Raw genomic sequence first — 11,012 nt, 5'->3', positions numbered from 1 at the left:
AACAATGACTGGGGCTACTGATGAGTACATGTACTTCTTACTTCTAATAATTAGTCCAGGTGGCTTTTTATTTTAAAGAATTTTTTTTCTGAAATTCAAGCAGGGGCGGTTCTAGACCAATTTTACTGGGGGGCGGGGGGGGTGCAGGCTGGGGCCAGTTATTTCCAGAGCCATATAATAGAAGAGTTACGACATCTCCGTTCACTCCAATGGACCAGTTTTTTACAGCAATGGCGGATCGTGGAGCCTCTCAATAGTTCCCCGGAAGTTAGCTTGCCGCTAACTTCCGAAACTATTTAGAGGATCTGCGGCTAGCAGCGCAGTAGAGTTGCAGCATAATAGACCGTTCGTGATGGACTTTTAAAGGTAAGAACACGTTTAAATATTTATATTGCGGATATTATCAGCAGATCTGACTCAAATTAACATGTGAATTTAAGGATGTTAGTGGATTATCCCTTAAATCAGTATATTTTACTTTTACAGATAACAGATTAGGCTAGGATACCGGATAAAGTTAGCAACACACGTTAACCACGAACAGCCTATTAATCCGTTCTCTTACTGTTATTTCCTCCAACGTTGTGGAATTAGAGAAAAGGGGTTTCTTAACGTGCTTTTATCCGGGGTGGAGGGAGTTACATATTAGTTAAATATAAAATTGAGGCGTGTGATTGTAGCGGGTGGAGGTGGTGAAATGAGGATATCCATCTTGGAATTCAAGCTAGTATAATATAGTTACGTTACACAATAATAAGGAAGAGAGCTATTTTGTGATAAATCGCTATTGGATTTAGAGTACATATTTGAGACTTCCAAACAGTAAACAAAAACTTAACTTATGGGTGAGTGTTTTTAGCAGATAATGTCCTTGTGATTCTGTTAATTATTACCTCTCTGTATTATGTTGCAGCTCAGCTGATTTTGGATTGATTGCAAAGGGAGAGGGACTTAAGTGAGAGTGAAAACACAAGGTAAGTTTCAAATAGGTCAGCAATTTCCCATCCTATAGGTTGCTAGATGTATCTAACCCTTTCTCCTGTCTTTGTCTCCCTCTTACAGCACAAGAACCCCAGGGGGATTCAATGGAGCCTGAAGACCTGCAATAAGACCCTCACCCTGAGCCTGAGTCTCAACTCCCAGAGTTTTGCAAGCCTCTCCCTGTTCCTTATTTTTATTAAACTGACATTAAGCTTCCCAATGGTGTGGCCTTCGTTTTGTGAAAAATATGATTACCTCACATATGTTGTTGCTGTTGTTGTCTTTTGTGATAGTTAAATTGCTCCTGCTGACTTGAGCCAGCCATTCTTTCCTCATCTCTGTGTCAGTGGGGAAACCTTACATTCATACTCCTTTCTCTGAGCGATTGGAGCATCCCCAGGCAGCACAGCAAACCATGGGGGAGACTATATGCCAGGACAACACGGAGGAAAAGGCACAAACAGCATGACATGCTATTCAATGTTTATTGAATTCCATTTATTTACTGTCAGTTGACAATCATTGATAGGCACCTGTCGGTCTCCTGTCCTTTCTGAAAGTCATAAAGATTACATCACTCATTTAGATTACTTATGTCCTCAATTACCAGGGGATTACTGAAACCACCATGATTTAAAGAAATGGTAGAAATGAATCTAATCAGAATTTTGAAACCTTCCTTCTCATCCCCTCCCTCTAAATATATCAATAAATATTAGGATGTGATGCTCCTGACTACCATACAAGTTTAAGAAGATAATATTTGTTTTAAAGAATTCAAAGCAATAAAAAACAGCAACAGGCTCTTTAACCAAGGCAACGTTAGCCTAACATGTATATGTTAACAGGTAAGATAGCTGTTCACACTATGTATATTTTCTGCTATTTTATTTCTATTTGAGATGTTTACATTTTCGATTGTTTAATTCTAGTCTTTTAACTAGACAGTTAAAATGTACAATGCCTTGTCTTTTGCTGCTGCAAAGCAAACATTTCCCAAATTGGTATCAATAAAGTACTTCTTATTTTATCTTAATCCTCAAATATTAGCAAATTTAACTTTTTTAAATATTGATGTAACAACATACACATCGATATGTTGTATGAATATTGCAAATCAAAACCTTTATTCACTACTTATTACCAAAAATCGTAGTTCTATCTCCGGTAATCATGCATTCAAATGTCCCACCACGAACTTCCAGGGAACTATTGAGTCTCCCTGAACCACGTGACGATCAAGCATTTTGGACTTCCGTTGTTGTAACTCTTCTCTCTATATGGCGCTGGTTATTTCATGAGGGACAAAATAAAAAGACAACGACAGTATAAAGTACTTGTGTAAAATAAACATAGAATACGGTAATTGTTTTTTGTAAATTTAAGTTACAGTCCTGTGTTTGTTTGCTTTTATTTGTTTTAGTAACTTTAAGTGACAATTGAATTTAAAAACATAAACAGTATTTGCTTTTATAAGGTAATGAACAGTTTATCTCCACTGTACATCCGGGTCTCTGATTTGATTTAGTTCCAATAAATCGTGATATTGTAACCTTTTTTTTGGAGGGGGCCACAGGGGGGTCCCTGGGGGCACTGGCCCCTGTTTGCCCCTCCCCCCTAGAACCGCCCCTGACTTCTATTATTATTAAATATTCAAGTAATAATGATACAAATAATAATAATACATGTAATTTATAAGGCACATTCACTTTACATATAGAATGTAAAATTCAATACAAAAATTATGAAAAACACAACACTTAAAACATACAAAAGACTAACTGTTTTTACACTATAATTATTTAATGTTAAACTATTAACTTTTATCACACATTAGAAGATGTTTGGAAAAAGTGAGTTTTGATTTCAAATTAGATTGGTGCAGTTTTGGATGTGTGAGAAAAACAAAACATCTCAAGAATTATTTTGAAGCACAATAACACATTTTCTGTTTAAATAATCTCTCAACTAGAGTATAAATGGAAAAAAGTTTTATTTTTTAGTGCTGTGTGTAGTTGAATGCTACATACATACAGATAGTTTTAGCATGAATGTATACACACTGTACGTCGCCACAATGTTTTTTTCCTTTTCTTTTTTTCAACATCATTCACATAAAGTACAGTTTACAATTGAAAAAGCTATAGGAGGGAACAGTGCTCAGGAGGAGGGGGGGGGACCCAGTTCCTAGGAACATAACACAGGAGCTAACACAGCAAGCATGCAGAGAGCGACAGACACCGGGTTCCGACGGGTTATTTAGTGGAACTGTAAAAGAAAGGGATGATTGTAGGAGGGGTAAACTGATTATTTATCTATTGAAACCACCAGTTATAATAAAGAGGGGTGAATTTATTGAATTTGTGCTTAAAGAGGAGATACTACTCTCCTTTCCCTGACTGTGGGTTGGATATGGGATGGGGTTTTTAAACCCAGATTTAACAAGCGCATTTTTTTTCTCCTTTTACTTTTTATTATTCCTCACTTTGAGTCCGCCTACTGAAAAGCACACATTTAGTCTTGGCATTAACAACCCTTATTGATAATTTGAGTTGATTTAAGACAATTGTACATTCTGTACTCTGGCGACCGTATAAATAAATTGAAGCCTTTTTTATCCTTAACTGATCCCAAGGAATAAAGATTTTCTTTAAAGAGCCTGTGACACGAGTTTCCCCCATCATCCAAAACCATAAATTTGAGTAAATATTGTCCCCTTGAAAACCGTTACTGAACTGATTTTGGATATTTGTACTTTGATAACCATTAATCTGCCCTTCAATGTTGACCATTTTCTGGATCTTCTCGGGGATTCTTCAAGTCCAGCCAAATGATGTGTGACGTCATTGCGGGCACAGCGCTCCAGCTGCACCGTTCAGGATCCCAGCATCTGCATGGAAACACACGATGGCGCACACAGCAGCAAGCTCAGACAGCGATGACAGTTTAATTTTGAACGTGTCTGAGAGCTCATATGAGGCTGAAGGATCGGTTTATGTTGTATCTGTTAGAAGTTTAGGAGTTAGGTGCGTCATACGGTCATGTAGCCAGTGGTGGACTGGGACTAAAAATCATCCCGGGACTCTCGACCGGCCCACTTCGGTACCGCCAGTAAATTGTCAACGAGGGGAGTGGGGGATGTGCTAGTGACTTATCCGACCGGCCTACTTCGGTACCGGCCCACCGGGATTCGTCCCGATGGCCAGTCCGCCACAGCACCCAGCCCAGCCCACGTAAACTGTAAACGGGGGGAGCCTCGCTGCAGAGAAACGGTGGACCTAGTGTCCCGATCGGAGTGCGAATAATAATAATAATAATAATAATAATCCGTGCATTTTATCCATTAATTTCCCCAACATTGTGGTAAAAAAAAAACACACATTTAATCCACGTTGGTGTACTACAACTACAAAAAGCATCGGTTTGTTTTCAGTAAATGCAGACCGGCTAAAAAAACGATTTTTAAATCATCATCCTCACGATAATTTAATGTATCATATGTTTCGCCGAATTGACATGCAAGCACTAATAAATGCAGTGTAATCCACTTGAGTTTACAACTACAAAAATAATCGATTTGTTTTTATATCACATCCGACGGGAGGAAATTCAGCAGCTCTCACTTCCGATTTTTAATCCTAATTTAATCATCATCTTCACCACGGTCATTTATGTTTATGTTCGCCGAATTGACATGAAAGCACTGACAAATATGAATATACTGTAGTCAACTTCATTAAAACGTTATTAACGTGCCTAAACTCAGTAATTCACCATTTCTACGCATGACCACACACTTTGTCCTTGTTTGGCTCTCTCGCTGCACAGTGAAGCATTCCCGCATTGACGTCACTTCCGGCTTCCCCCAAAACTTCCAAATGAGTCGAAGGAATTTCCCCGCGATGTTCGAAATGATTGATATTTATCGGAACGGTATCGCACCTTCTTTTTTAAACAGACGGTTCGAGATGACTAGTAGCCCAATATTTCATTGCACTACAGTTGTTGGGAGGCTGTCACAGGCTCTTTAAAGATTAACACTATTTCTTGATCTCGTTTTCAGTCTTATATTGCCAGATTCTGGAAATAAAAATGGCGGATGATGATGAAGGGCAGAGGGCTTTGATGCTAAAAACGAAATAATTGCAAGCCAGAATAAACAATCTCCTTGGCTTCCTCCTTTTGCATTAAATACTGCATTCAAACCATGATTCAAAAAGTTGAGGTTAAGGGAAACATAGCGATCACAGTTGACGATTTAACCAACTTCGGCTTCTAAAGCACAAATACAATCTCATAGCACTCGAAGAACAGGAAGGTGTCTTTCAATCTGGTAGGACACAGCATCCACCTCAACGCAACATGTAACAGGTAACAACGGTATTAATATTTCTTTCAAAATATTTAACAAAAACAGCAGACCCAGGAAGGTTAGCAAATATATATAGATATATATAAAAACAAAACAAAAAGGCGCAGGTCTGCTGAAACATTTCTAATACAATTCTCTACAGTCTTGATTTCCCTGTTTGACAGAATACCACACACACACACACACACACACACACACACACACACACACACACACACACACACACACACACACACACACACACACACACACACACACACACACACACACACACACACACACACACACACACACACACACACACACACACACACACACACACACACACACACACACACACACACACACACACAGCTTGTTAAGGTTCCCTGCAACACACCGGTACAATCACAACATGGAATACAAAAACAACATTTTCCAAAAAACATTTCACATGGTAAATAGTAGCAAGAATACAAAAAACAGTTCATACATAATGTTGCTTTTGTAAGAAAATGGACACTCACACATCAGTATGTAGAGGCTGAGACAGGAAGCGTATGACCAAAGTTGGATATTTTCAGTACAAAGAGGTTGAACACGACGGACGTCTGCAGGAATATGAGCATTATATTTGTGTGAAATATAAAGGAATGAAGGGTAACAGTGGTATTATAATTGTTGTAATAGTTTTCTTCAGCTGCTTTGCTAGTCTACATACCTTTGAGATTGGGCACTGTTTCACTGTTGTTTTGATACATCCAAATTTAGGGCAGGACAATTATCTTAAAACTCTGGCCACTTCATAAACTTTATTAAAAGTTTACTTAAACTAGGGCTGTACTGAATAGTTTCCCAAAACTTAATTTGTAAAGTTACATTAACATTCAAATGCTGCACAGCTTTTGTTTTTGTATTTGTAGTGCACCTGTATTATCTAACAGCACCATGAATTACAATGATAGAACCACGATATAAAAAAGAGATAACAGGATTATATTTTGGGGGATTTATTGAAGTGCTCCATCAAGAATACTTTTTTTTGTTCAGGGTGGTGCCTTCATAAAATATGATATTGACTTTTGAAGCTTCATTGGAAAACCTTAACAGAAGCTGCCAATGTAAAAAACCTACATTTGGTACAGCCCTAACTAAAACCCGAAGAGAGTCACTGGCCTGAAAGAGTAGAAACACTGCTTCTGTATTACTGTAGGGAGATAATAACCTAAAGCATTTTGAGTCTGAGGCATTCGTCAAATCTCCAGTCTTCTGATACTGAACTGGCTGAGACAGGAACGGGAGGACACAAAAAGCAAAGATGAGAGGAAAATGAATGGAAAAACTGAAGAGCAGAGAAGAGATATGAGAGAAAGAAATAACAAGAGAATGAACCCCTTCTAGTGGACACTATCAGTTTGTGTGTGGGAGAGAAACTCCCTCTAGAGGATATTTTGGGCATAATAGGCCCTCTTAAAGTACCAAATTCAAAACTATAGCTGTCACATAAGACAGTTTAATGAAATAACTTTTTTTTCCTTCAATTAGGTGGGACATAAGTATTAATGCATCAACCTGAATTATGACACCTGTTTCTTTCTGATTTAAGTTTGGCCAATGGCAGCTTAAGTGGCTGTTGCCTCTTTACTGTTAGAACTGTCTGATTGTGGTGGCTGGTCTACCTGCATGTGCCATCCGACCTCTGCAGATCATCCAGAATGCAGCGACTCGTCTGGTCTTCAACCTTCCAAAATGTTCCCACAGCACGCCGCTCCTCCGCTCCCTTCACTGGCTTCCAGTAACTGCTAGAATCCACTTCAAGACACTGGTACTTGCGTACCATGCTGCGAATGGATCTGGCCCTTCCTACATCCAGGACACGGTTAAACTGTACACCCCAGCACGTGCACTCCGCTCTGCATCGGCCAAACGGCTCGCTGCACCTGCACTGCGAGGGGGACCCAAGTTCCCATCAGCAAAAACACGTGGGTTTGCTATCCTGGCTCCAAAATGGTGGAATGAGCTCCCCATTGAAATCAGGACAGCAGAACGCCTAAACATCTTCCGGCGCAGACTGAAAACTCCAAACTATCTGATGGAATGACAGGGTCAGAACAAAAGTAAAGCATCAAACATTTGATGTTGTAATGAATGCAATAATCATATCCTGCAAATGTGGGACAAGACAACAACAGTTTGGGGACTGTCTGTTTAAGAGAAAAAGTATTTATAAGCACTCTGGCACCGGGTAACCACCGCCTTCGGCTGTGTGCTGCACTGTGTGATCCTGCAAAGAGCATAAGTCACTGAAACGCTCCCCACACCAAACACATTTAAACTGCCCTTCTCTGGAGTGTGTGCTTGTGTGTTTGGTCAAGTGCTCGCGTTGTTTGAAGCCCTTGGTGCAGTGACCACATTTGTACGGTTTCTCTCCTGTATGCACGCGCCGGTGTCTGTTCAGGTCCGAGGAGTATTTAAAACGTTTCTCGCATTCAGGGCACTTCAGCGGCTTTTCTCGGGACGGGTCGCATCGATGCTGGACAAATTCTGAAGATGACAGGAATCGGCGGTCACAGAGGGAGCACTTTAGAGGCTTCTCCTGGCAGTGAGAGTTTTGATGCCGTTGTAACGTAGAACTCTTCTTGTACCCTTTACCGCAAACGTCGCACTTGTACGGCTTGTCTGGCGAGGTGTTGGACGACTCGCCGCACTTGTGTCTAAGCAGCTCTCCAGACTGGCTGAACTCTTTCTGGCATGAGGCGCACTTAAACAGGTTGTCCATGCCGTGGACGTGCTGGTGGTAGAGGAGATGCGAGGGCTGCATGAAGCCCTTGTCACACAGGTTGCATTTGAACGGGCGGTCCGTAGGGTCTTTGTGCGTTCGTCTGTGGCGCACCAGTGCGTACTGCTGCTTGAAGCTCATCTGGCACTCGTCACAGTGGAAGGGACGCTCCTCCGAGTGTGTGCGTTCGTGCTGCCGGAGGTCAGACGGACGCTTGAAACCTTTACCGCACGTGGCGCAGCGGAACGGCCGGGAACCCTGCGGATGGCAGGGGTGGTGGAGAAGCTCCGACGACTCTTTGAAGTGTAGCTCGCATAAGTTGCATTTGAATAAGTGCTCGCCCGAATGCACGTACATGTGACGCACGAGGTGGGAGCGGTGCTTGAAACTCTTCTCGCAAACGGCGCACTTGAACGGCCGTTCGCTGCTGTGTGTCCGCTGGTGGTGCTGGAGATGGGACGACTGGCTGAAGGCCTTGTCGCATGTGTCACATTTGAAGGGTTTTTCGCCCGTGTGCACCCTCTCGTGCCGCGTTAGTTCTGACATGTGTTTGAAGCCCTTCTGGCAAACGGAGCATTTGTACGGCCGGTCTCGCGCCGAGGGAAACGGTAAAATGGATGAGCTGCTGCTTGCCGACGCCCCGTCGCTGCTGGGCTGCTGGGGAGTATTTGAGGTGGGCGTGGTGTTGCCAGAAGAACCGGGTCGGTAGGTTTTCTCGCATATTGAACACTTCATTGGGTTGGTGCTGTTGTGGGACGTATGGTGCTGCGCTAAAGAGGTGAGTAGAGAGAAGCCCATCTTACAAACTCCACATACAAACGGCTTCTGCTCCACCTGAACACACTGGTGCTCTAGCAAGTCTGTCGCCTGGTGGAAAATCTTCAAGCACTGAGTGCACTGGAATGACCTGTCCTGATTCACCATGCACTGGTGCTCGTGTGGGTTGGCCAGGTGAGAGATATCATGTCCACAGGCCCCGCACTTGTGTCCTGCTTCCGCTGCTACCTGCAGGGTGCTCTGCTGGGCCTGGGCGGGGTGCTGCTGCTGCTGACTGAGCTGCCCCCCTCCATGCTGCTGACTGTTGTGTTGTTGGCTGTGTTGGCTGTGCTGTCCATGCTGGGTCTGCTGCGGCTGCTGTAAAGACGTAGCATCCTGCTGTAGTACGATGCCATACACTGCACAGCCCAATGCGTTCTCAGCAGATGGAGGTATGGTGTGGACGACTGGAGGTGGAGCGACTGCATGCTGCTGCCAGGCCTCGGGCATGCGGGCTCGGGAGTAGGGATTCAGTTTGGCAGCCGGTGCGGCCCAACTGTGGTGAGAAATGGAGATTGAAACATATTTAAATAATTAGCTGAGACTTTAGAGTGTTTTGAAAAAATTGGAGAAAAAAACTCACTCCATTTCAGCAAGTGGAACTTTCCAGAGGAGTGGAGATCTGACTTGTGCGGAGGGATGGAAGTAATCCCCCTACTTTGACTCCATTTGTGGCATTTAACTGGTAACTGTATGAACAAAAATAATTAAGGTGAGACAGAACATCAATGTGCAATCAAAGGATTGTAAAGATGTAAAATTATGTTGTATTTACAACATCCACGGATCAAACTGCCAGTATACCATGGTCAAAATGAATATGTATATATATATTGTTGTAGCAGAATGCTTTCAAAATTGTTGTTCAAGATTGCAAATATAATTTTCTACATCAGTTTTGATGATTTTTCTTGATAAACTCTGCAGGATTAAACGTTCACAATTATTAATAATTACTTACTATAAGTACTGTGATCTGTGTTACAATATTAGGTAACTGTTGTGTCAAGACTATGCAGGCAGCAAGACAAATAACACAGAAGATTATTCCTATCTAGTTTACTTGTAGCAACTATAGAAGAGGTAAACTGTTGAAAGCCTGTTTGCATCAGTCATAATGAATCACCCACAAGACATGTATTGTGAAAAACATCCTTACAATTACATGTAGGGCCTACTGCATTTGACATTGTTGTAATCACCCCATTTCAAACAACTTGAGATGTGCACCGTGAACGCAGAATTGCACAGCATTGAACCATTCATTAACATACACACTTTAACGCTTAGTCGTACATGTACATGATTATTAAACCTGTTATTTTTTACAAACGATTAAGTAGAAATCCAAATGCTCAATGACTCGCGGGTAAAAAAAAAGAAGTGGAACATTTGCCTGTTCGTCTCCAGGCAAAGATCAGTAGGCTAACCAGCTAGCCTAGCCACATGCTAACTCAGCCACAGAGGCGCAGGGAAGAGCTAACGTTAACGGACTAGCCTTAGGAAAATAACAGTCCAGTAGCTACTTCTGCAGAGACACCTTAGCTAGTGTGTGGTGCATGTAAACAGCCAAGATCAATACAGCATTTACATACCTGTGGAGTCCAGTCAAGCCTGCAAAAATATCCCCGATAAAATGACAGTCTGCAGTATGTTAGCTAGCGTTGCTCCCCCAAATAACATTAGGTCCCTTCTTCACATCCGCAAACGGTGCTTGGATGCTCTCCTGTTAGAGCACTGTGCTCCGGGGGCCGGAAAAAATGTAATTTGCGGGTCATACAAATTTGTAAAATTCTCCCACGGTTTACCAATTTGCCAGATAAACGGTCTCGTTACACGTATACATTTATTCCACTCCTAAGGCATTCTCTCAGCAATCGAAAACACATGCATTTTGTTATAAATGGCTAGCTAGCTATCAGCTAGCTTCTGAGCCCCTGTCCGCACACGGGAACATGAATAAACAAATAGTTCATTGGCATGCTCACACACGCACACGCACACGCACGCACATGCACACGCACACGGAACCTGGTTTTCGTAAACGTTTCCCCATTCAACACATTTATTCGCAAATAAAGAATG

General features: G+C 42.1%; 1 protein-coding gene and 1 long non-coding RNA gene across 2 annotated transcripts; one reads left to right on the top strand and one right to left on the bottom strand.

Annotated features, from left to right (window-relative positions):
• The first annotated feature begins 154 nt into the window (after positions 1 to 154).
• Positions 155 to 1,197, top strand: LOC307039077. The gene is made up of 3 exons (XR_013808129.1): positions 155 to 366; positions 914 to 974; positions 1,063 to 1,197. It is a non-coding gene; the product is annotated as an uncharacterized lncRNA (long non-coding RNA).
• Positions 1,198 to 2,957: 1,760 nt separating this feature from the next.
• Positions 2,958 to 10,910, bottom strand: znf319b (zinc finger protein 319b). The gene is made up of 3 exons (XM_079680026.1): positions 10,523 to 10,910; positions 9,511 to 9,616; positions 2,958 to 9,423 (listed from the first exon to the last, which is right to left on the bottom strand). The coding sequence occupies exons 2-3, from the start codon at positions 9,513 to 9,515 to the stop codon at positions 7,557 to 7,559; spliced, it is 1,872 nt and encodes a 623-aa protein (XP_079536152.1). The 5' UTR covers positions 9,516 to 9,616; positions 10,523 to 10,910; the 3' UTR covers positions 2,958 to 7,556.
• Between the last annotated feature and the right edge of the window lie 102 nt (positions 10,911 to 11,012).

This window comes from Notothenia rossii (assembly GCF_949606895.1).
Source record: "Notothenia rossii genome assembly, chromosome: 5".
Lineage (NCBI taxonomy): Eukaryota > Metazoa > Chordata > Actinopteri > Perciformes > Nototheniidae > Notothenia > Notothenia rossii.
This window is presented reverse-complemented; position numbering and strand designations above follow the sequence as displayed.